Raw genomic sequence first — 27,690 nt, 5'->3', positions numbered from 1 at the left:
TAATAATAATAATAATAATAATAATAATAATAATAATAATAATAATAGCTGTAATAGCTGTAATAATAATAATAATAATAATAATAATAAGAAGAAGAAGAAGAAGAAGAAGAAGACTGATAAAAACCTTAAAAATAAATATTGTTTGAGAAATATAGTTACATGGCATGTTCAATTCATATAATTGCATGATTTGTTTTCATTCAATTGTGAATAAGTGACCAAGACATTTGCCTATATTACCTGATTTATAACTAAGATAACACATTTTTAAAAGGCAAGAGGGACAGAAAGAAACCAGTGTTTCAAAAAGCAATAAAAAATAATTATGCTATTCGTTGACCCCAGCTGGACCAGAAGAGAGAGACAGAGAGAGAGAAAAAACCCCCCACATTTTTATGATACAATAGGTAGGGAATAATAATCTTGTTTATAGTCTGCAGTGACATGATATCTGCCTCAGGGGAACGGAGCTACATCAATTTTTCATAAACTGAGGAAAACTGCACATGACTCCCTCCAAGAGCTGCCAAAACTGAAATAACAGCTTTTCATAATCTCTCTCTCTTCCTTCCTGCAGACACTAGATGACCATTATGACCTTTCTCACATACGTTTGGTGAGATGCTAATGTAGCGAATCTTTTTGCATGGCAAATTTTTCTAGTAACGCACTTCATAAAAAGTGTCTGTCTACATTTATTGTCATGATGCTTTGACAGACCAAAATGCTAGTATTTAGTACCTAACAAAATCAGTCTTGTAAATCTAGCATGAATTGATCTTTCAGTATTGATACATACCTAAGCACTGAGAGACTAAGGCCAGTACTTACCCCAGGGGTTAAACAGCCGTGATCTTCTGCAGTGGTAGGCGATTCTCTGCTCACAGTGTTCTGACAGAGACACCAGGGCCTTCAGCTGTTCAGATGAGGCGCTATAATTAAACCATCCCACATGTGGCTTCTGCAGTGTAGAGCCTCGTACTCTGACTGCATTCGAGCTGTTGTGACGAACCACTGTCCACACTTTGCTCCCTGAAACATTTGATGCTCTGCATTATTCCAACATTACAGGGCACGTAAAAGGTACAAAACAAATGAGTGTCTTTTTACCATTATAAAATGGGATATATAATGTCTTTCCAACAAATGCAGTATGCAGATGCAGGTAACATTTCCAAGTATAATAAAATAAAATAAAATAAAATAAAATAAAATAAAATAAAATAAAATAAAATAAATTAAAATAAATTATTTTATAGATTCTAACAGGTAATGAGACATATGGACAGACAGATGAAGTAAAATAAAACACAGGGAGTTGCATACCAAGACATTCATTTGAAGTAAACAAGACAAAGAGATGACAGTGCTGTGCCTTGGGCTGCCCCAGTGGCACAGCACTGTGACTGTCTATAATGTCTATTCAAGCATATACCACAGCTCAAAGAATATAGTTTCACAATTAAATTGCAAATGTATTTATTTTATAATCAGGTTTTGAATTTTTTTTTTTATTCCCTAATAAATTAAGTTACTGGCCATTCAGAACTTCTACTACCCAAAACAAAAATATCAGAAATTAACCAGATTCGCTGCTTATTCAAAATCACTCTTTAGATTTACATATATTAATTATTGAATCTGATCACTGAGTTTGAAAACAAAACGGAAAGAGAAAAGGCGATCTATATAATATTATATGAAACATATGCTTTATTTAAGCCACAATACTGAAAATGAACAATACACAATCTTCCAGCCTAGGGTGAATTTAGTACCTACAAATATTTGACCCTGTAAATACATGACTTTTAAACTGAGTAAAATACATATGAAAGATATAACAGTTTGATCAAATCTAACATTTGAGCTGGGGGCGGAAAGAAATAACCCACCTGTAATATTACAGTAGACCTGAATAGGATCAAGAGGGCCACTTCCATCAGGATCTACCGAGAAATATCCAGAAGTGCTTCCAGCAAGCCTGTAGTGTTCACATGAAGCTTCATATACGGCTAAGAATTCAAACAGAGAATACTAAATTTCATCAAAGCACCTGAAACATTTCACAAACAAGATCAAGGACATTGTTTGGATCTTCTGTATAAAACAGTGCTGTCTAGATGTCTGTACTTTTAGCAAAAATTATGTAAAGATGATTCCTGTTAAAAACAGACTTTGAGCAAAAAACACAGATTTGTAAATAAAGGATCAAAGCTTCCTAAAAATTTGATAGAGTATTTGATAATGCATGCACGGTATGTCATGTTAGTGTTTGTACTGTGTGCATGTTTTCAAAGCGTAAACTCAAATTCAAATAATCCTAAGGGAATTTTGACAGTGAACAATACATAATAAATGAACAGTAAGTGTGTTTGAAATGTAGGAATCCATTGTGCAGACCTACAGTTATGGCACGTAGCTCCACTGTATCCTGTACCAGTGCAATCACAGGAGAAAGACGACCACGTCTGGGAACACCGGCTGCCATGCTCACAAAAATTATGCAGACACCTGTCATATAAAAAGAGATAGGTAAACATTTAGTTCAAGTATACAGTAAAAAATGAGAATAAACCAAGTGTGACTAAGGATTACAATGCGCTTTGAAACAGAATATAAGCAGTCAGCATTTATTTTTAACAGGCTCATTTTGAATGAAAGTCCTCAGACGACAGAGAACCTACTACATGTCTATCTCAAGTCAAAATCAATTTTCTGAGACTGAATGAGTGTCAGCATACAATTAAGTTGTCTGTTGCCGGCATTGAAATAGACCTTAATGTGGTCTCACTGCTCAGACGGCATCAAACAGTCTGTTAAATCAAGAGAATCATTGGGCTTTTGACAGATTATTTTATACCAAGTGCAGCTGGATCTAATTTAGAAAGGGTAAAATTAATATGTGAATCTGTGTGAGGGGAGTATCAGAGACAGGGCTGATGTGACTGTCGCTTGCCTGCAGAAAATTAATTTCCTTTTCAAGAATTTATTTGCTTTTCTATGAAAAGCACAAAGTCATGATGTTTCATAATCTCTAACAAAGGGAACCTTTTACAAATGAAAGAACAAAATAAACTAAAGCTAAAAGCTTACACAAAAGAAGCATTCAGTGTAGTCCTGGATATCATGAAATGTCATTTTAACCCTGTACAGAATACATGAATGTACATGAACAAAGTTTAGAATTTAGAACTTGATTCAGCAAATTTCAGCTCATTTCATCCATCTGTTTTCGTCAGTAACAGAGCTAGATGAGCCTTTGTTTTCTTCAGTGTAGGGAAGTCTTGCCTGTCGATAAACTAACACAAAGACATACAAAAATTGATATGCTTGCTGGAGACACGTTGATTAATAGCGCATTAATTTGTCTGCTTAACTTTCACAATTACCAGCCTTTTAGGCCTGCATATATTATTTCACAGAGCTCAGTTTGCACGCCTGGTCCCTGAAGAGCCCACTTTACGAGGCCTCCACGTACAATACAGCCATTCAAACAGCCATTAACCACTACAGGCAGAGTCAACTGCAGGCTGGATACTGTTTCAGGTGATGATTTCATTACCTCTTTGCTATCTCTAGTCATGCTTGGAAAAAGGTTTTGCTGGACCATAAAATTATGCCAACCAATGTGCAGAACTGCTCTGCAGCAATAAACCGCCCTGTGAAATTTTACTGATAGAGGTTTCTGGTAAGGGAGACATTGTCAAAAGTAAAAGTCGATGACCTGAAAATTTGTTGTAAGGTTTGTGATGTGGAAAAAACAGGACGCACTGTGTGTGTTTTCAGTGAGTGATGGACAGCCGATCTCCATTCGTGATTTTATTTTTAACTGGTCATATAAGTCCCATTAAACCACATAACAGTCACTTTAATACTTCAGTAACATTAAACATTTAGAACAGTATTAATATTATTAGCAACATAAAGCCAGAACGGTAATATGGAGACATAAATCAAAGGAGAACTAACACATACATCAGAATTTAAGGGAATTATAACATAATTGTGATATGAAAATAAATAACCTTATCATCAAGGAGACACGCAGCAATATTGAGGAAGTTACTTTGGGGTTTTCAAACAGATGCTAAGACATGATGATACCCTTGAATTTTTCAAATATAAAGGCAGCTATATACTACCATTCAATAACACTTACCATCAAAAGTGGCTGTTCTTTTAAATTTCTACTCATTAAAGAATCCTGATTAAAAAAAGTTTGAGGGTTTCCACAAACAAATTAAGCAGCACAATCGTTTTTAACTGTGATAACAATAAGAAATGTTTCTTGAGCAGCAAATCAGCCTATTAGAATGAATTCTGAAGGATCATGTGATGCTGAAAAGTTGAGTAATGGGTGCTAAAAAAAAGTAGCTTTTCCATCACAGGAATAAATTACATTTAAAATATATTCAAATAGAAAATTGTTACTTTAAATTGTAATCATTTACAAATAAATGCAGACTTGGTGAACATAAGAGACAAAAAAGCAAAAAATAAATAAATAAATAAATAAATAAAATAATTCTTACCAACCCCAAATTGTGAGCAGTAGTGTAGTTTCATACATAAAATTATTACTTACTAAATCAGTACACGTATAGAATACTATTTATACTGTGTAAATATTAAGTGATATTATAAAAATCACTTACGCTGTCAGATACGCTGTCAAATTTATTGAGGTTAATGAGTTAATATATATATATATATATATATATATATAGACAGCGTATCTGAGATTAAAAATTGCTGTCAGTAGAATAAAATAATTCCCATGATATCAGGTGAAAACCCCTGAAATAAACCAAATGTTACTAAGAAAATACATTGAGGTATTATGTGGGGAGGGAGAAAACATCTTTATAAATATATACAACTATATTTTATATTATTAACAACTGAAACAGAATTATGAGTTATAACATTGATACTTTAGTTAGTAATTCCTCTACACTGTTTTTATGTGAAAGCCAAACTAGTTCTGATAAGCTCATGGAGCTCATTTGCAGATACCTCACCTGAAACCGTTTCCCATGTCACCACCTTCAGACAAAATAAGGACTACATCATTAAAATAAAGAAATGGATGTCTTCCACTGAGGCTTCATTAAGTTTGAAAATATAAGCGCTAGACAAAAAAACTAATTTGTCTCCATGGAGAAGCTCTCTTTGACAATATCCAAAACCCAAAAGAGGGCAAAGCGTTGCAGGGGTCAGTTATTTTGGCACTTGATTATCAGAGACGCAGTCTGAGGCTGCATACAGAGGGGACGGAGACGGAGGAAAGGTTCAGTCTAGCAGCCGGGAGCATTCGCCCTCCGGCAGGCTCACAAAAACTGTCACATAGCTCACAGCGGAGGCCCTCAGACTATGACAGCTGCTCATGAATGATTTAGACTTGCCACTGATGGAGGGGTCTTGTCATGTTCATACAAGTTCACTATTAATAAAATCCTGCTGTACAGACAAGCCAGTGGGACATGTCCCTGCCACCAAATAAAAACACACTGAGAGACTGAATAGAAGCCAGTACGGTGAGCCGGTTAAAGTGGAGCAATTATGGTGCTTTTGAATACTGCAAAAAATATACTATGAGGTGAGAATATTGTTCCCAGGTTAGAACTGAATAATGTCTGAATTAAAGGATAGTTTCAGGCTTGTTTCTGAACTGCATTTTGAATGTAAGGAAGTAGAATTAAAATGAACTGAAATTCAAAGACATGCATGTATAAAATTAAAATACAACCTACAGAAATTTGTATTTAATTTATATATTTCATCATATTTAATAAATTAATTTTTGTGTCTATGGTGGAAGAACTCTTCATTTCCCAGAATGCATTACCTGTGTGGAAATTCTGTAGACTGCAATTCAGTAAATTCCTTATCCTTTCAGGCCAATTCAAGTTCTGTTGTGTGTTGTGAGCATTTTGATTTTTTAGTGAACTATTCCTTTAATCAGCAATCTGATTTTAATAATAACTCAGGTTTAAGTTAATAAATAACGTTTTCTGTAGAATCTTTTAGGATAATTATGTTGAATATTGTAGATAATACTATTTGACACTACAGTTCAGAAGTTTGGGTATAAGATTTTTTTTAAAATAATTTAATACCTTTATTCAGCAAGGACACATTAAACTGATTAAAAGTGACAAAAATGTAAAAACATATGTTACAAAATACTTGTACTTCGAATAAACGATGTTCTTTGAACTTTCTATTCTTCTAAAGAATTCCACCAAAAATAACTGATAATTAACATTGATAATTTATTATAAATACATTTTAAAAATACTGTATGTTATAATGGAAATTTATTAAAAATGTATTTTAAATTCTAAGAATATTTCACAGTATTACTGTTTTTGATGAAATAAATGTAGACTTGGTGAGCATAAGAGACTTAGAGTAAAAGAGAAAAAAAACAAACTTTTGAACAACAGTGTACATCCTCTTAGTCTCCAACAGATCTATAACCGAATATATCATTATCCATTGTTGGCATTTATCTTGTTTACTCAAAAGAAAGTAAATAAGGAGACAAGAGTAGAAATCTCTCTTCCTTAAAGCAGGACCACAGTAGACCTGGGGGACAGCAGGGGTCATGCAGCTCTGGGTCGATGAGGCCTCTGATTCCAGTATGTGGTAATGAGAAGAAGTGCAAAACGCAGCACTGAGCTTGTTAGCTGGCCGCAAACCTAAATGAAAGTACAAATGAACTTCCCCCAGTTCTAATTAGGGCTCTGCCGATAGTCCAGCTCAGCCAGCATGACCCTGGGCCTTAATGACAAAGAACAGCTCTGACATGTTCAAGTTTCCAAGGTATCATGAATAAAATGAAAACCAGTGGATATTTTGTGGTAGACAAACGTAAAACAGCAACAGAAATATATATCAGGCATATGTTCGACTCAGTGAGGAAAACCGCACCTGTCACGAATGCCACATAAGTCAAACTGTAGCTGATTGTAGTTTCCTAGATGACCTTGCTGGACTGACAGAAGATCAACAGGTTGGTTGTTGACAAGGATGAGCCGGATGCAGCCTTGAAAGGCCATTGTGGGATTCAAGCAGCTGGAGTCGTTCTGGGATATAGGACATCCTGAAAGAATTGATGAAAATACACCTGACTGTAGGTATGGATGTTAAAAGCAATAAATCTAAAAAAAAAAAAGTGCTTCAAAAATGAAACTAACAGACACTCTCACACACACCAAAAAGTAATTTATATTTTTCCAATTTTACTTTGAAGGCCTCCACACATCATCATGTTCTATGTCTTGACTGACATTGACCTGTCAATCAACATCAACAAAATTCTAGATTTAAAAAACATCAAAATATTGCTATTATAGATTTGTATATGTTGCATTTAATATTTTATACATTACATAAATTGAATACATAATAACTTAATGGTAAAAGTAAAAAAAAATAATTGTAAAAAAAGTTTTAATTGACAAAGGTGAAATAAAATACAATTTATAAAATATAAATATCAGAGAATTAAAAATGCTGCCTTGGCAACTAACTGAAATAAAACTAGTTTAAATAAAAATATTTTAAAATTAAAACTGAAATAAAATGAAATAAAAAATGTAATTTAATAAAATGAATGTAATAGAAATATAAAAAACTGCCAAAAACTAATATAAGGGACAAAAGCTCATAACAAGATTACTAAAACCTAAAACCAAAATTAAAACCAAAACTGAAAGTATAAAAATAAAAGCTAATTCAAAAAATGAATAAATACTGTGATTGTATATAAGTACTAAAACGATGCCAGCTCTTATATGCTGCTTTATATTTTTATTTTTATTTTTAATTTAAATGTCACCTTTGTGATCTTTCATATATATATATATATATATATACATATTTTAATTAGTGGCAACTGAACAACAGAATGGCATAATCAAAGTTTTGAATGCAAATACCTAATCTGACCCCAACTGTAACTGTAATGATCTTTTTTGCCCTTTCTGAAAATATTTGTTCACTATTTTACCTCCAAAGTAGTGTTTGTCTTTTGGTTCCAGGTAGCTCTTCAGCTGGATGGTGGATGCGGGCTCACTGTCCAGGGTCATAATGATCTGCAGACCTCTAGCGTTGAGACTGACTGAATGCCACAAACCATCATTCACCCTCTGACCTGTCAATCGAAAAGGCCATATACTGTTTAATAAACACAGTGACCATATATGGACATTAAACGCCTTTTAGTGCAACATGCAGCATTATATGGTCATATATAAACCATATTACAATGTCAAACAAACCACACACATACTGTAAAGTCATCCAAGACAACAATCAATATGTGAACCATCAACTCTCACACAAAACAAAGCCATGATGAAACAGAAAATTCAATATGATAATACAAAAGTGCCAAAAACAAATCTCCTGGCAAAAAACTGCCCCCACCCCCTGTCCCCAAAGGGAAAATTCTCTTTGAGGTTTGATTTAATTAATTCTGGCCATTACATGTGAAGGGCGCCCAAGCTGTGTGCGGCCGCTGTGTGTCTACAGTCTCCCCTGTGCCAGCCATCTGTTTGTTGTTTGAGCTCAAGCGCTTCACTTCTTCTATTCCGGTAATTACAACACTCTCTATTTCAGCCAGCACTTCTATGACGCGAGTTAGACCAAAAAAATTTGGTTTCAGGTAGGATAAAACAGCCGCTCTAACACAGACTGGCCCTGCACAACAGATGGAGAGCGCCCTCCTCCACCCTACCGCGTGTCGATTGTTGTCGAACATCCAGAGTCGGACAGTAACTAAGTACATTTACTTGAGTATTGTACTTAAGTACACAAAAAGGAAATTTACTTTTGGTACTTAAGTACTTTTAAAAGCAAGTACTTCTGTACTTTTAGTAAAAATCTAAAAATCTGTCTTTACAACTTTTACTTGTAATGGAGTAATATTTGACCAGTAGTATCTGTACTTTCACTCAAGTAATGGAGTAGAGTACTTTGTCCGCCTCTGCGAACATCAGGTTTCCTCACTAGACTGAAACACACAACTGTCTGTCTCAGACACTAATCTTGTTTAGACCAGCATTGTCCAGAATGCTGAACAAAAAATAAAACTGACGTTATTGCCTTGTGGGTGATAAGATAAGCTGTAAGTAGTGACTTTTATACAAATGCCTTTGTTTTGCTCATGCATCTCATTGGTGAGAAGAGGACCAGAGAAAAAGCATGCAATTCTGTGCTGTGTAAGTAATAGGAAGTCTTTGCATTGCCAGGCTGGCTGAATTGAAAAAGAGAGACATTTATACTCTTGATCGCTATGCGCACGTAATTGCTGAATCTGAGCAGCATTTCCAATTGGACTCCTTCAAAGCAGTAATTTCAGTGGCTAGAGTGTGTCATGCCTGGATAAAAGTGACAGCTCTACCATTTGATCACAGCTGCGTTTCTGTGTCACTTGCTGAAGCTTTATACCTTTTACAATTTGCCTGGTGCATGTTAAATTGTTGAGCTAAAGAATGAATGTTAAAAAGACTATGCTATATCAATTACATGATTTAGCAAACAAAAGTGACTAGGTTTGTTGACTACTACTACTAGTTTTACAGGTTTACTCTCCTTACTGGAAAAAAATGGGCTTTCTGGTCTTAGCTAGTTTAAACTGGTCTCCCAGCCTGACCAAGCTGGGGTTTTTTGCTTGTTCTGAAGCCAAAACCCCTCTAAAACCAACCAACAGACCAGCCATCTCTTTGCATAACTACCATAGTAGCAGCGTTGGAGAAATTATACAGTGGTGGCCAAAATTATTAGAACAGTTTCAGTTGTTTTTGTTGAATTTGCCATTACAATACCCATAAAATGAACTATTGCTGGAACTACCTGAGACGGAAGGAATCTGCTGGAACATTGAAAATGATGGACTGGCCCCTCAAAGTCCGGGTCCAACCCCATCGAGCAAATTTGGGGCGAGTTGGAAAATAAACTGGACAGATCTATTGTACATTCAAAGGAAAGCCTTTGGCTTGAGTTGCAGAAGACATGGGATAACATTAGTGTTGAATTTCTCAGGAAATATATTGACACTATGCCAGAGAGATGCGCTGCTGTAATTGCTGCAAAAGGTGGACATACCAGATATTAAAGTTTAAAGTGGATAAAAACAGTACGACTCACTTCATCTGATATTCGTTGTGCTCAGAGCAACCATCTGCATGTTTCATGAACATTACGAAATGAAATCATGTTTTGGAGGCAAAAAAGGGTCAATATTTTCAGATCTGTCAGGTGTTCTAATAATTTTGGCCACCACTGTACATAGAATGTAAATATATACAGAATGTAATAACAAATATAGATATTGCACTGCATGTTAGCTTGCTTAGCTATACTTCTAACCACTGGTTGTGAAATGGTGTTCAACCACACAACTTTGTTGGAACTATGGGAAACACTGAAACATTGAACTATGCTGCTTATGAAGGACTTGTGACCATGGCTAACTATGTCTTGGACACTGACTAAGACCAGCAAACTAACTTAAGCTGGTTTAAAATGCCTTTTCAGCAGGGTTAGTCCACCAAGAACCCTCAATTCAACTACTTCAACTGTATATTTGAGAGAAATGGCATTTAAAGTCAAGCTGCAGAAGAGCAGAAAGGGTCTCCTCACCAGCTGACACTTCTGACATCTTCAGCGCTGATGTCTGGTGTGTGAGATGGAGACGCCCACTGCTGATCTGCAAAATCAGGTAACGGGGCTCCTGACCAGAGATCAGCGGACTGGACAGCAGCAGGCCATCAGGGTTCCAGGTGCGAAACTGCAGGCGCACCGAAAAGCCCTCCAGGATCTGTGCAGGTGCTGGCAGCGACAGAAAGCTGCTGCTGGAGCTCTGAAATGTGGCGGCTACCAGCTGTGGTTCCGAGCAGGAAAAGGTCACGTTGCCCTGTGAGAGAAGGGACAACACCAAAGCATCAGTTTACATGCAAGCAGGGAATGACCAAATGGCAATGCAGCATCGGTACAAATTATACAATTGCATATCTACTGTAGCTGATCACACACAAGGCAATCAGTAAATTTATGCCAATGTCAGATGTCATTGCTGAAGCCAAAACCATGGAGTTAAAAGATATATTCACTGTTCACAATAAAGAAATTGAAATCTCATTTAAAAATATAATTTAAAACATAGGCTACATTTTTAGAAATTCACTACTTCTAATGAAATGTATTCCATTTTTAAGAAAAGTTTCATTTTAATGACCCTAAAAGTGTATTTTTGTGTAATTATCAAGTAAAAAGAAATAACATTTTACTTTTCATCTTGAATACATCTTATACAAATGCATATTTGCATTTTTTCACGAAATATCACTGTATATCATTATATATATTTCCCTATCTTCCACTGTTTATTCAACTGTGGTTTTACTATTCATATATTCATAAGCAGCAAAGCAAGTTTTAAAATATTTTCATTTTTGTAATTATGCACTTTAAAAATAATTTTAATACAGATATTAGAACATGCTCATCATAGAAAAGGTGCATTTAAGTCATTGTATATATGCAGTTGAAGAACTTACTAAAAATAAGTGTCATGCCATTGCTGAAATGTGAAAAATGAGATGCAACTGAGAAAGCTGGTAACACAAGAGATTATGTCAAAGAAAAAAGAGGAAAAGAGAAAACAAGCTGAAGGGTTACAAGAGAATTGGAGAGGCTGAGAGCCAGACAGGCTAAACCCACAAAGGCAGCAGGCGGTCTGGATAAATGTCACCAGCGCAGCTCCACGGAGAGCAACAGAAGCACAGAGAGCACATCCGCAGGACAGAAGCTCACGTAGGCGTGAAAAGGTTACTGCAGTGTGAGGTGAACACCTCATTGATCCCTGTGCCACAGGGCTGTACAGACGCCAGACTGCTGAACTGAGGCCTCAGCAGACCTTCTCCAACCTGACAGCCTTAAGCTGTGTAACGAGAACACGTGCTTGTATTTTACAGAGCTAGACGAATACCAGTCATCCCTCCTCTGAAGTGATGGAGTCGTGGTTGTCTTGTCATTTTGATTTAGAGAAATAGACAGGAATGTGATGTGATCATTTCTAACAAGAAGCTTTTTAGGCAAGGCAAGGCAAGGCAAGTTTATTTGTATAGCACATTTAAATAGAGCAGCTACACCTCCACCTCTCCTAACAGTCCTGCAAACACTCATGAAAGTAAAGTTAGGAGGGGCTGTTTCAGTGAGGACCGTTGCACTACAGCTGTCTTCTAGCCATGTTTCGTTTAGAAACATAAAATCCAGGTTGTTTGTGGTTATTAAGTTTTAGCGGGAAGAGGGAACTCAAATGTGACAGAAAAACATGATTTGTGAAATTGCTGAGAAAACTCGGCACAGTTTGTGCACACCTTTAAAGATTCCTGCTGATACTGAAGTGGCAGAAGTAATATGTCTGGACTCAAGACATATTATAATACATGCAGTACAACTGAAGCATTACATTTGAGTAAGTGGATCACAACATCACAAGTTTAGAACCCATGTCTCATAATAAACCAAATGCTTACCACACTGTATATCTGAGGTTTTCTCCTTTTCGCCAAGTCGATAACGTTCACTCCATTGTAGTAGAGGTTCTCCATGCAACCATGAAAGTTGCGTCGAATGAAGGTTCCTGGTTTACCTGGCAGTGGGATCCCACCAAAGCTTAGCTGTTTTAGAGAATGAATAAAACATATATCTAATTTCAAAACATATATAATCATGAATAAAACTTCAAATGTGCTTGCTTTCCATTTCTAGCTATATTCTAAATTGAAAAGATGGATTAATGCCACTACATATATTGTATGTATATACAAAATTCGATATATAAAGAGAAATGTTGTATATTCCTCAAAGGCTGCCATAGAATAAACCATTGTCTTGGGACTAGCTTAGCACACAGTCTTTGGTTCAGGTCATGCCACAACATTTCAGTGGGTTTAAGGTCAGGACCTGACTTGGCTTTTCCAAATATGAAATTTCTCAGCCTTTTAGTTGTAGATTCTGTGAAGGATCATTGTTATGCTGTTTGAGCCTCTTTCTGTTAAGCGTCATCTCACGTATGGAGAATCTGACATGGTTGTAAAAAAATTATGGATACAGTCCAGAATTTATTTTTCCATCATTTACTCTGCTGTGCTGCTCAGCCGCGGGGCAGTTTCAAACTATTTTGAATGTTTAAGATGAGGTTTTTCTTTGTTGGAACATTTATTTATTTATTTTTGGCAAAACTGTTTCCATTTCTTTCTACACAGCATATCAGTCCACAATACTCTCTTTAAAAAGACACTGGGAACATCCAGTCCAGTGATATGCCTTTACAGAAGGCACTAGTAAGTTCCTATTCAAAACCACTAGGATCATAGGGGCTTACATTTTAAAATAAATATATAACAGAACAAGACGATCAAGTAATTAGGAAGCATGACAAGGCCACTGCAGTGTCCTTGCTGCTGTGGGAAATAAAGGTCAGTCTGTGGCCAGGCGGTCATCGTCTCAGTGGCAGCCAAGCTATGTCATGCCATTCCCGGATCTGGAGGACACCTTGTACTACTCATACATAGAACAGTGGTGTCTCTCATAGGTGAGGTGAACTGCTGCCTTTATAGTGCTATTAACTTCAGGTGCACCTCATCAGCTGCGCTCCAGTTAGCCTTTGACTTCTATTGTAAGTCTGGCTCTGGGACAGCCACTGGAGAGCTGGAGAATCTGTGATACAAGGGGAGGCAGATACTCCATCACAGTGGATTTATGAACTCGCAATGTTCCCCTCGATGATCAATAATGTACTGTATTCTCTTGTGGTTTTGAAATCTAGCGCCTCATGGGTATTTAAAAATCCGTTTCCTAGGCCCCCTGAAAACCAAAACTGTGTGATGAAAAGAATACTGTAATACATAAAATCTTTTTTCCTGTGCTACTTATATTATTACCTCAAACATCTGATTTTCATCTGTTGGTTGGAGCATCTTATATTTTTTGCCCTCTTCAAAAGGCTTAGCCAGTTAGTTCAATTACTTATTCAATTACTTGTTCAAATAATGAATTATGACTGGACAGTGGGAATTAATTCGACTCAATTTCAAATCAGATAAGTGTGTTTGATATACAAAAACATTCAAATGTTTGGGGTAAGTAAGATTTAAAAAAAATAAATTAATACTTTTATTCAGCAAGGATGTATTACATTTATCAAAAGTGATAGAATTCTTTCGTAACATTATAAATGTCTTTACTATTTCAAATAAATGCTGTTCTTTTACATGTTTTACTCATCAAAGATTCCTGAAAATAATAAAAAATAATAAACAGTGTAACTGTTTTAAATACTGGTAGAAATAATTTTTTTTTTTAAATGTTATTATGAGCATTAAATCAGCATATCAGAATTTCTGAAGGATCATGTGACACTTACGATTATTTTATTTTATTTACTATTGCTATTTAAAAGCACCAACTTTCATGCATCAAAGGCTTGTCATTTCAAAAAAGAGGAAATTACAGGGTCCCAGAGACCAACCTCATAGTCGACCTCTAGCGAGTCTCCATCACCCTTGGTCCTGAAGTGTTGAGTGTGTCTGTCCAAAGTGAAGTTGACCTGCTTGTTAAAGCGTTCGATCAGAACAGAGTGCCAGTGCAGATCATCCAGGAGACTTCCTAGAGTGACCACCATACGAGCACTGCTAGATCTCACCCTGCTGTCATCTGCCAATTAGAAAAGGTTTCTCATGAGTCATGTGCCACTAACACGGCATATATTCATTAGAATATTCATTAATATATTCTTTAATAATGCATTCTTATGAATTCCATCAATAGTCTGTAGTCAATCAATATTCTCCACTCCAAAGTAACTATGGTTAAATATTGAACACTTGAATACTTCAACCCTTTGAAGTCGCTAGCTTCCCCCAGTACTGTAACTCACCCAGGTTTAGATGCAAGGCCAGCCTGCCACGATGAAGCTCCAGAGTGATATAATCTCCTCGCTGGCCTTCTCCATGCAGTAAAACACCTTCTGCCTGTCGACTCTTAAATCGCAGCGATATAACATCTTTCACCGTGCTCATAGATTTCTGGTTGAATCGGTAGAGCAAAGAGCTTCTGCCATCAAAATCAGCCACATACGATCCTATTGACACATGAGATTTTGTATGAAACACCCACTGAAAATATTTTCATTTCACTCAAAATGTAAATAACATAACAGTATGCAGAACAATAGATTAATTGGAGAGTCATTTCACATTAAATGTTATTGTAACAACAAAAATCATGATGAAAATGAGATTGACTAAACTTCTAAAGCTGTGGTTTGCAGGTGCCTTGAATTTGTTGTTAGGAACATTTTAGGAAACAGCATATTTGCAAACTTAACAGCAAAATAAAACAAACAAAAAAAAACAGCAAAAAGTAATTTCTGTAACCCAAGGCTAAAATACACTACACAACTTTTTAAATATGAACAACTTTAAAACACTAGTCATCATACATCAGCCGATGTTGAAGTTAAAAAGAAAAACTGGACATCATACACAAAATAAACGAGGATCCCACAATATAAGACCTTTACGACAACAAAAATACAATACAACAAACTTGAATACAACAAACTTGTGCAGAAACATGTGCCTCGCTGCTAGGAGATGCATGACAAATAAGAACAATGTGTGTTTTAAAATTAGCTTAAACAATCATTCATTTTTGATACAATAGATAGAATCATAGTCTAAAGCAAAAAATCTGTGCCCATCACACACTACGCAGTTTCCTGTGAAATCTGTCAACTCTGACTTCCCAAAATCTTCAAACTCTCAGTGACTAGTCTCGACTTGTCCAGACTGCAAATTGTTACAAAAATCCATATAGAAGTTGTGTAGCATATTTCAGCTTTCAACTGGATTACTAATTGAGCTACTTAGATAATGTGAGGCTATCATAAAATGATGAGCATCTCTGAAGGTTTTAGTTCAGTTCTTACAGGAGAACCTTTTCCTATTGAGGTTTTAATCAAGCAAGTTAATGGGGCTCAACAGCTCACAGCACAGACGATGAACTCAGTGAATCAAGCGTTTCACTAATGTTTAAATCTAGTGTCTGAATGACATTACATGAAATCAGCTGCTGCCCATAACTCAATTCTGTATTAAAACAGAAGTGTTGGTAATTTTCACATGACTTATTCAGTGAAATCAAAAAAATAAAGGGTCACATTTTTTTAAGGTCCAATTCTCACTATTAACAAACCATTAACTACGAATTCTGCTTCAGTAAACTCCTAATTTGCTGCTTATAATAGTTCGTAGGGTTGTTAAATTGGGTAGGATTAAGGATGTAGAATATGGTCATGCAGAATATGTGCTTTATAAGTACTAATAATCAGCCAATATGTTAATAATAGGCATGCTAATAAGCAATTAGCTAACAGCGAGAATTTGTCCCTATATTAAAGTATTACCATATGAAGTATAAAGATCACCAGCTCTTTTCTGGAGGTTCAGCTTCCTAAAGTAAAAGAGAAGAATTCACGTTTCTCCTTATACAAGACTCAGAAAGTTAATGAAGTTTGTCTTTAGATGGTCAAAATTTGGCATTTGACCTGAAAGAAAGCGTCTACTATATCCCAATTCCCTATTACCCATTTGAGCAATGCAGCCAATGTGAACCAGTGTTCCAAGTCAAAAGTTTAATCATTTTTCTTTGTCCATCAAAACAGTCTAAATATTCTTAGGATCAAAACACAAATGTCTCATGCATGTATGCACAGTTGTTTTGCAGAAATCTCTTTATCAGTGTTCCAGTTAATTACTGTTATAATGGCGCTCATAATGATGTAAAACCCTACAGCCTACAGAAAAATGAACGAAAGAATGAGTTTAAAAAATAGATAGAAAATGAATGCCTCCTTTTTTTGGATTAGTGAAGCAAAGCAGAAAAGCCCGCATATACTCCAGCATTGAATATAATGACCTATTTCTGATAATAATAAGCAACTGCTCCATTTGGTCAAATAAGGATACTGTGAGCTATGAGGGACGTGGTCTGGGCATAGCAATCCTGCAGTTGTGATAATGACACTTATCTAGAATTGCACCGTTCTCAGGTTCAGCTTGAGTTCACAACTGTCACAGCAGTTGGCTGATTAGCATTAGTATGTTGCCTATTATGTGATATGCAGCTCATATTAATCTGAGCTGTTAGGTGCAATCACCGCACTACCAGTGAGCACTAGCCATCAAATCATGTATAATTAAAAGAACATTTATGCTCTTCTTTCAAGGTTATATTCAGTGTATATTAGTCAGACCAGTGCATATAGATTCATCATATCAGACGTCTATGGTTCAGATGTGTCATGGAATTTGCATGTGAATTCTTTAAGTGTCTGTGGCACAGACAGCTGAACTGAGACTCTTCATGCAGCATTTATCAGCAAAGCACACATTAATTTGAGTTTAATACATGGATCATGCCACAGAATAATGAAGGCGTTAACTGTGGGACCTTTTTATAAATGCCTGAGTAATTCAACAATTGATCCATTTTAAGGATCTCGGTATCATTAAAGGGACATTTTTTTATTTATCTAGCTAACACAGACTGATAAGTGTCTGATATTTGGACGTCTTTGTTCAGTTTTGGAAAAGTATCATCAAAGAAAGTCATCAAATGACCTTCATTTAGAGGAAAACGGAGTGAACCTGCCGCTGTCATGCAATGAATTATCTGTGTCACCTTAATTCAGCACCTGGAAAAAAATACTGTGTGACTAGAAAAGGACAAAGGACAGAGGGCATGTGAAGATCTGCAGCAAGAATTATGGGTAATGTTATCACCTTATATACTGTGTCACAACTGTTTTATTGTCCCATTACCAAGACTGTGGAAATGTGCTCTGTGAACTGCTATCGGATCTAGGATGCTTCAGTAATCCTTCTTATGCAACTCTTTTCTTTTCTTTTCTTTTTACAGCTCTCTCATGGAATGATAGAAGATATTAACTGCATAATATGGAAATCTGCACTGTAAAAATTATTTTTCAAACTTATAAATAAAACATAGATGGTCAAACTTTATTTTAAGGTCTCACTATTAACTAACTATTAACTTTTCCCTCAATAAACTCCTAGTTACTGCTTATTAACAGTTAGTAAGGTAGTTGTTAAGTTTAGGTATTGGGTAGGTTAAGGGAATATATGGTCATGCAGAATAAGGTATTAATATGTGCTTTATAAGTGTTAATACACAACCAATATGCTAGTAATACGCATGCTAATAAGCAACTAGTTAATAGTGAGAATTGGTCCCTACACTAAAGTTCTGCCACAAATATTATTGGAGTATGTTTTACATGAAAATACTAATTCAGCTTGTCTGATATGTTTCATTCAATGCATTACTTGGTGTTTCTTATCAATTAATTGTGAAATTTTAGGTCATATATTATTTTAAGGTTCAATTCTCACTATTAACAAACCATTAACTATGACTTTTGCCTCAGTGAAATCCTAATTTGCTGCTTATTAATAGTTAGTAAGGGAGTTGTTAAGTTTAGGTATTGGGTAGGGTTAGGGATGTAGAATATGGTCATGCAGTATACAATACGTGCTTTATATGTATGAATAAACATACTAATAATGCATGCTAATAAGCAACCAGTTAATAGTGAGAATTGGTCCCTATACTAAAGTGTTACCAAATTTACTAGCAATTTCTGAGTAAAAATCCACACCCTCTTTTTTGTATACATCTGAACTCCAAATGTAAAGCTAATCACAGAAATACTGCTTATCACTAAAAATAAATGCAAGACAGGTAACTGTTGTCTCAGAAAGTAAAATGCCTGCTAGTCATTTGTAATATTGTTTTAAACATTAAATACTCTCACTTACGGTAAGCACAGCCGTACACAGCCACCCTGAGGCCCACCCGACCACTGGGGCTCCACTCCAGAGGAACGAACCGGAGGAACCGGGTTCTGATAGACTGGCTGAGTTTATGGTGGACCACGCTGTCTGGATTCACATTACCCACAATCCTCTGTAAACAGACAAAAAAAAAGAAAAAAAGAAAATGGTTTTTAATTTTCATCAATATGGTACACTTTGTTGTCCCAGTAGTTTTCTGAAGCATTAGAGGCAGAAATATGTGTTTCTGTTGTGAGTATTAGATACAGTATATTAGGTATATTATACATGTGATTAATAAAAGTAATAGTGATAATTAGTATAAAAATTATGCTTTTTAAAACTAATTTAATAAAATGATCAGTATTAATTAACAGTCCATTTATTTTTCATTTTGATTCTTACTGGGGAAAAAAATCACACAAACCATGGGTTTAAAACAAACAAACAACAAAAACTACAAAGTAAAATTACATTTTCAAGTCCTATTTTATACCATATTATTGGAAAGTGCCTTATAATATTTTATAACATCTTAAATGTTCAGAAATGTTCAGAAATGTTCCACAGACTAAATGCTATTTATGAATACGTCAACCCAGTTGAATGCAAAGAGCAGTATTTGTTTTGAAGGTCGCAACAGTTTATGTAAATGTCAACTCTTTTTCATCTGCTAGCACTCATAATTTGACAGTAATTTGCATCTGAGTCACTTCACAGTTGAGACTTGCATGGAACATGAGAAGCGATGACCAAAACACCACATGGTTATGGATGAATCACAAGAAGAAAACGTCAACTTTTTTCAAAGATAGACTAGTCCATGTCCCTTTGAGATAAATAACATCAACATTATCATCACCTCCCCTGGTGAGCCACTCGCAGCCCACAAATGCTGTTATGATGCCAGCAAAAACAATAATCTGACATTAGTGACTTTCAAGGCCCTGTTTTGTTTTGCTTGCAGACACACTTGGAAGAAGAAACATTGCGCTAGCCAAAAGTATTAAGGATAGCACATTTGTAGATAAGCAAGCTCAGTGCACTGGAGTTAGTGGAAGATCTACTTTAAAGATTCCATTCTTAAAGGAACAGTCCAGCCAAAAATTATAAAAATTATGTCTTTATGACTTTCTTCTGTGCACACAAATATATTTTGAAGAATATTTCAACTATTTTGTATTTGTTTTCATTGTAAAATGCAATGTTTTTCAAAAATGATTAAAATTGTAATTTTTTTTGGGGATGAATGGTGACTCAAACTAAAAAAACAGTTGAATCTTTATGATATTTTTTCTCCTTTTCTAAAGAGGTTTAGATATTTTTTTCCATTGTTAAACGCATCAATATCAACATGAGCACATTTGTCATTACATCACCAACACTCTCATTTGAGCACTCAGTGACAACAACATCCTGTCCCTGACTGCTTCTTCCTCTCTCTTTTTCCACCTCTGAGAGTGAAAAAAAGAAAACAACAATACATCCATCCAATTACCTATCAGCTCACCTCAGCCCAAGGGCACAGCGGAGCTCCCATCGGATCCGGGGAGATGCCCCGGTTACAGGCTGCCCACGTAAACAGCTCCTCTCTACACTTCATTAACTCTATTCCTGTATCGACTCCTGCTAGACCTCCTCCTCCTTCATTAAGCCCCCATGCACTGCTGGCGTTATCATGGACTCTCCATGGACCGTTTCATCAGCCCTGTTACGTCTGCAACTGTTACATCCTCCTGTGATTCACCAGTCCTCACTTCCCTGAAACCAGTGTGAATTCACATCAGAAAGAAGAACCAACACAAGATGAGCTCAACTGGGGTGGGTTTTGTATTTGTTATCTGACAGGAAAACGCTTGTCGGTGCTTGCTATGTCTCTAATAAAAGACTGGAGACAGTTCATTCAAACAGCAAACCAGGGTTATTACAGTATTGTTAAAGGGGTCATATGATGCGATTAAAATTTTTCCTTTCTCTTTGGAGTGTTACAAGCTCTTGGTGCTTAAAGAAGATCTGTAAAGTTGCAAAGACTAAAGTCTCAAATCCAAAGAGATATTCTTTATAAAAGTTAAGAGTCAAGCACGCCTACCTAAAACGGCTCGTTCTAACACGCCCCCACATGTCTACGTCACGATGTGGGAAGATTTGCATAACGCCGCCCAAATGTTCACGCAAAGAAAGAAGGAGTAACTTTTATTCTCGCTGTAGTATTATTGTTGTTGCCACCGCCACGTCGTGAAGGCACTGTGTAATTCGTTGTAAAAGCGAAACTACTTTGTTTGGCCTCCCAAAAGAGGACGATATCCGCTTCGTCATCCCTAGAGCTGATCCGTGCTGGTCGCGGAGGAAATACATCAACTTAGTGCTGTGGATCACCGGATCGGCTTTCACCGTTTTCACCGCTCCTTCATCGGATCCGCCGGGACCGCCGTTCTCAATCCCGCCGCCTCAGCTCACTCTTGCCCGGCCTCAGCTCACGCTAAGCCACGGCTTCCTGTCACGCTCGCTCCGGCCTGACAGGGCATCATCACAGTATGTGAGGGGCGTAACATTTCCGTCACACGCTTGAGGAATTCGTCCAATCACAACGCACTGGATAGCTGGCCAGTCAGAGCACACCTCGCTTTTTCAGACCGATAAGCTTTGTAAAAATCGACGCATTTCAGAAAGGCAGGGGATAGAGGAGAAACAATAATGTACAGTATGTGAAAAATAATGTTTTTTTGAACCTTAAACCGCATAAACACATTTCATTACACCAAATACACAAAATAATGTTCTTTTTAGCAGCATCATATGACCCCTTTAACTGAAACGATCAAAAATACATTTTTAGATGAAAAACTTAAACTAAATGAAAATTTGAAATTTTACTTTGCTATTTTAGGAATTTATATATATTATAATTTTAAAATAAACATGGCTGATGAATGTTTTACAACTTTTTATCAACAGAAAGCGGTTTCTGAGCTGCCCAAGTGTTGAATAGAGCTTCCACTGACCTACTCTAAGCATGAATTACATTCTGTCCCCAGAGAAGCGAGGGCCCGTGAGTGTCAGAAATAGACAGCATCCCAGGGCGTCTGTGACCATGTTTAAACGAGAGCTAAGACAGCAAAACTGTCCCCAGACGATAGACAAGGAGTCTCTTCCTTCCCTCTCTCTCTGTCTCCAATGTGCATTGCCTGCACTAGGAAACATCATAAGTGTTTTATTTACAGTCATTCAGTGAAGCAGAAAAAGGATAAAATATATAAACGCATCCGAAGGCATGGCAAGTGACGATTTCATCATTGTCTGAAAGCTGTAGGGCTGTCGCTAGCATGTGTACTGTGAGCCAAGTGAGAACTCACGCACAATGTGAATTTTAGCACACTTCTTCTGCGATTCTGATTTTGGCCTGCTATGGCTGAATGAGTCGCAGACTTTTACATCAATTATACTTTATGGGACCCAAATGGGCCGCCAGGTTCATGCTTTAAGTGAGCTAATCTAACGAAACCTTGGGCCCTCCTATCGATTGCCTATGGGGCTGCTCAAGCCTCCGTGTAATGTGAGACCTCAGAGGTATGGATGAGAGATGGAGGCAGAGAAATAGGGACATAGAAAGAAATGAGTTGATTTAGCTACCCATTATCAAAGACATATGATTAGTGCTTGAGAACCAAATAAAGATGAACTGAAAAACAAAAATTAATGTTATTTAGGGCTGTCAATCAACTAAAAATAAAATCAAAATAATAAAATAAAATGCTGATTAATTAAACAAATATTCACTATTATTAGCATATCTTTGCTGAGAAAGGTCTGAAATTATGATAATATAAGGCATTATTTTATTGCTGCATACTAAAGCATTGAGCAAATATTACAAGTGACTTTAAAAGTCAGTATATTGTTTGTATTACAGAATTTACACATGGATAGGGGGAATGATTAAATGCAAATTTTTCTGACATTTTTTATAAATATAATGCACTTGCATATAAGAAATTGAAAGAGATAATAGTTTGTTTTATGTAGCTTTTGATAGTTCAGTGCAATGGAACTAACTAGTTAAAAAACGGAATTGTGTCAATGATAAAAGCTTAATGAGTTCAAAGACTTCATAGTCTGCCACTTTTGAACCTTCTAGTTATTCAAGCACAACAACAGTTTTGCTGTCGTAAGGTGAAACCTTTGTGGTATTGATCCTATGATTTGCTTGAAAGTACTGCCAGGATTTCACAGAATCTGCCGTCTTGAGCAGAGTACATCCAAAAAAAAAAAAAACTGTGTAATCAGTTAAAAAAAGGTTGTGTGTCCCTTCTGATTAAGGACTACTAGGCATGTATACTACATATTCTGTTCAAAAATTCACATAAAAAATAAAACAGTAATAACTAGAGGTTGCACATTAAGGGCCAGTTTTACTAACAGCTTATGCCAGCGCAAACCGTCTTTTGGCGTTAAAATAGTACTGTCAGGATTTACTAAAGACAAGCAGCAAAGAATTAGCGCTGAAAAGGTGTGGACAGTTATTTTTGCACCTGATCTTATTGAAATGCATTTGTAGGAGTTTTCCTTTCAGATGCAAAATTTATGGGAGGAGAATATTCAAATGAATCACACAATGTGATTTACTAACCTCAAATTACTGGTATCTGCGCCATTATTTAACGCCCCAAAAAAAGCATGTCTTAAACTATTTTGAGCTTGAGATGGCTGCAATTGTTGTTGCTAGGAGGAGGCACCACAGAGGACAGAGAGCCTATGTACAAGGGAGAGGTTTTTTTCCACACGTATTAATTTCACGAGTTCACACTAACATATAATGTGATTAAGCAATTAGTAGCATATTTGGCGTGCTGTCCAGAGGGAGGGCTCCGAGCTCGAGTTAAAGCCCGAACCCAGAGAACTCCCCCCCCATCCCAAGACTGGGAGGAAATTAGAATAGTAGTGAGGTGTTGGGGTGGAGGCGGGATGCTGGAAAACTTTCGTGGAACTGAGGTAAGTTGGCTGTATATATACACGTATGTGCTTGTTAAGGTGATTAGCTGATGAGCTCCACCTGGGCCAGACTGATTGATTATCTGATCGTGCTCCTCCCGAACCTTGTTAATAAAACATCATTTATTTGGAATGCCAGAAGAACATATTATCCAAACATGTTATTTTTTATTTGCTTCAGGAAATAAAAGACGTCTTGGAACCCTCAACTAGGAGTCACGCAATAACAGCTCTATCAAAACTTCTTGCAACCCTTCATTTTTTGGCCTCCGGTTCTTTTCAGCATACTGTGCTTCTTTATTTCTTTATTCTTTATTTGCGACTATGCTAATTTGCGTTGCGCTTGGTAGGCTATTTTGTATTGGTCGATGTGTAAATGAGATGTTGCGACTGTGTTCTTTAATTTGCACATTGTTAGTAAATCACCCGCAGAAATTTCCACGCTCATCGGCGCTGTTTTAAAAATTGCGCTCTCGCATTAATTTGCCCTGTTTAGTAAAACTGGCCCTATGATTATAACATTTGATTGTTGTGAAATTTCATTCGAGGTAATGAGGAAAACGTCTCAGGTTACTTATGTAACCATGGTTCCCTGAGTAGGGAATGAGACACTGCGTCCTCTAGGGGTCGCTATGGGGAACGCCTCGTCGTGACTGACGCCCTGTCTGGATCACATCCCTTAGGTCTTTTACTTACCTTCCTTTGACCCGCAACTCTTCCTACCCCTACCCGCGGGCAGGGGAGTAGTGCGAGCCGCGACACTATAGAGATAGCTCTTACTTTTTCCTTGGAAATGCACGCTTCAAACAGAACAGTCAATGAAGACGAAGAAGAGAATGATGTGTGCTCCCGGCGCTTATTTATACTATAGTCGCACCGGTAGTGACGTCATGGCTGTCGCCGGCCAACGAGTTGGTGTTTTTTCAATGTATGCTTCAGACATGGGTCACGACGAGGCGTTCCCCATAGCGACCCCTAGAGGACGCAGTTCGAAGTTCCCATGAAAGGGAACCATATTGTTTTCACAATAGTTCAAAATGTATGTGTGGTAAAAATAGGCTCAGTGCTAACACTCAACTTACACCCACTTCAGCTAGGCTCCATATTAACAAGTTGCAGTATTCACATTGCTCCACTCATGCTCACAGTGTGAATACTGTAACCTGTTAATACGACCACCAAAATAAAAACATTGTGTGTGGTGTGAAGCAGGCTTTATACATTCATGGTGAGAATGCAAGCTTGAAATTTTTAATGTAAGACAAAAAAGGGGGAAAAAAATGAAAAAGAGAACAAAAGAAAAAGGAACAAAGAAAAAAAAGAAGAAAAATTGTGAAAAAAAAGAAAGGGAAAGGGAAACAAAAAAGAAAAAAAGACAGAGCTGCTTGAAAGCAAAATGATCAGTCATAGAGAGGTAACCTGGATGTCATTTTGTCAGTTTTAACATCTGTCATGTTGTTAACATTTTCCAGTTTGATTCCTGTCATTCTAGAGAGCAGATCCTCCCTGTTAGAAAAATTCTCCGGCTATCCTTCTCACATCCCAGAGAAACTAGCACACTTCTCTCACACACAGACTGTATGTGAAAAGAAAATGACAAAGGACGGCATGAACACAGCTCAACAGCTCAAAGCCCCACAGGCTAGAAGACGAAAGAAATGACCGTGGTGAGGCCCCCACAAAGCTTCTGCAGTCAGCAATTTTCCGTCAACGTAGGCGAATCCTGTTTCCCCGCCAGGAGATGACGCCAATACAAGATGAATACAAAGAATGAAATGTGTCAGGTAAACTCCAGCAAGATACATGTCAACAGCTATTTCAGCTTTTGAAGTGCTAGCCTGTCTTCAATTCACCAGGGCCACAATATTAAGACGTTACGTGACATGAGCTGGTCGGATCTCAAACGTTTAACCAAAAATCAACAGCATAAAATGTACTGTTATTGACTGGTTATTGATTAAAGACACGATAAATGCTTTTAAAAAACATGCTTGTTTCTTCCTCTCTATCTCCTCTGTCTCACAGCAAACACCATTACACATCAACACACTCAGCAGCAGCAGCAGTGCAGACTGGAGAGAGCAATTATCTGCCACTTTGGGGAGCCCATTCACACCTTCCTACAGGAAGACCTTCTCTCACATACAGCGGAGGCAAACAAGCTCTGCGGATGGGCCGTCCTCTTTGGCCAAAACATTTGGCAGCTTTCCTCAGCAGATACACATGCAACACTCATTAAAACAAAGCACCGCCTTGACAACAAATTAGGAGTGTTTTTCTTCTTATTCTTTTTTATTGACAAGCCATTCTTTTCATTTAGCAGACACCTTCTTTTCCAAACCTTTTCACCTTAACACTGTGAACGTGACACTCTTGTGAAGGAGGCCGTCTAATACTCTTTTTATTCTTTACTGTTGGCTTGTCACAGCTTGAAGAGAAGTTAGTCAGCAGAGAAAGAAAGGAAAAGCTGAGAATTCAGACATGCAGTTTTACGTTTACATTATATTTATACATTTTATCTAAAGCGGCTTACATTGCATTTCAAATATGCATTCAAGAATGCTAATACAGGAGCGCCGAGGATCTGCTGCCTTTAAATGTTGCTGCTGGGAAAAATATCAGCCTAATGTACCATCTTTGTATAATGGGTTTTCACAATAATGCCAAAAACTATGGGAATATTATGTCATCACACTTAAGAAAAAATTAAGCTGAGGCAGCTGGAGTATCAAACATATATTACTGTTCAAAAGTTTGGAGTCTTTTTTATACTTTTAAAAGAAGTCTCTTCTTTCAAAATGGTCACCAGTGTTGCATAAGTTTGATCACAAATACAGTAATACTATAATACTGAAATATTATTATCTGTTTTCTGTTTATACATTTTGAAATAATAGCAAAGCTGAATTTTCAGCAGCCGTTACTCCAGTCCTTCATTTTACATGATTCTTCAGAATTCATAATATGCTAATAAGCTGCTCAAGAAACATTTATTACTATTACTAATGTTGAAATCTGTCGCGCTGCTTAATATTTTTGTGGATACTGTGATACTGTTCCCCCAAGATTCTTTGATGAATAGAAAGTTCAAAATAATTTTTTTCATTTGGTTTGAAATATGTTGATTTTACTGAATAAATAAGATTTAAACCTAATCATTGCGTTTCCATAAATGCTGGTGGTGCAACTCACTACTACATGGATGTCTAAACTTACATAATCTTAATTACAGTTGATGAAAATGTCTGTATATTTTCCAATACCTCGCATATGGGAATATATATGACATTTATATTACATTGTGGGAATTTCTTTTCTATGATGAATCGATGTATCCTTATGTAAAAGGGCAAGGATCAATCTTCTAAACCTGGTGAATGACACTTTCTTGTAAACAGAATATAAATAAATCCAGTCGACTGGTACCTCAGAAGCATTTATATACAGATTACAAAATCAATCCTTTATGCATGACAGCACAGCATGACCCAGAATGACAGGGAATATAAACCATTTCTTATTGTATATCGTGTCAAACATTCAGAGCTTTATAATGAGCCTATTGTGTATCAAATAAAAGTGCTGGTGAAATATTAATAAAACCGAGAAAGACTCCTGACATTATTCATGTTAAAAAAAATTTAAAAAAAAACGATGAGTCTGTAGTTCAACTAAACCAAGCAAATCAGACCTGAAAAAGGCAGAGATCGCTTCACACTGCTGAGCGTGTACCTTTACACTTCTGATCAGCTTTATTCTA

General features: G+C 36.7%; 1 protein-coding gene across 1 annotated transcript in view; it reads right to left on the bottom strand.

The window, feature by feature from the left end:
• The window catches only part of LOC107723682 (contactin-associated protein-like 5), a 65,983-nt gene that overhangs the window by 16,987 nt on the left and 21,306 nt on the right, over positions 1-27,690 (bottom strand). The window contains exons 4-13 of the mRNA XM_016532393.1: positions 18,927-19,074; positions 14,963-15,166; positions 14,555-14,739; positions 12,558-12,701; positions 10,660-10,933; positions 8,024-8,167; positions 6,943-7,114; positions 2,411-2,517; positions 1,899-2,018; positions 835-1,035 (exon numbers count right to left, since the gene is read on the bottom strand). Of these exons, the coding sequence (XP_016387879.1) occupies positions 835-1,035; positions 1,899-2,018; positions 2,411-2,517; positions 6,943-7,114; positions 8,024-8,167; positions 10,660-10,933; positions 12,558-12,701; positions 14,555-14,739; positions 14,963-15,166; positions 18,927-19,074 (1,699 nt within the window). The remainder of the gene's footprint in view (positions 1-834; positions 1,036-1,898; positions 2,019-2,410; positions 2,518-6,942; positions 7,115-8,023; positions 8,168-10,659; positions 10,934-12,557; positions 12,702-14,554; positions 14,740-14,962; positions 15,167-18,926; positions 19,075-27,690) is intronic.

The sequence above is a fragment of the Sinocyclocheilus rhinocerous genome, unplaced genomic scaffold (assembly GCF_001515625.1).
Source record: "Sinocyclocheilus rhinocerous isolate Xijiao unplaced genomic scaffold, SAMN03320098_v1.1 scaffold755, whole genome shotgun sequence".
In the NCBI taxonomy this organism is placed as follows: Eukaryota; Metazoa; Chordata; class Actinopteri; order Cypriniformes; family Cyprinidae; genus Sinocyclocheilus; species Sinocyclocheilus rhinocerous.
Note: the sequence above shows the minus strand (reverse complement) of the source record. Positions and strands in the feature narration are given on the sequence as shown.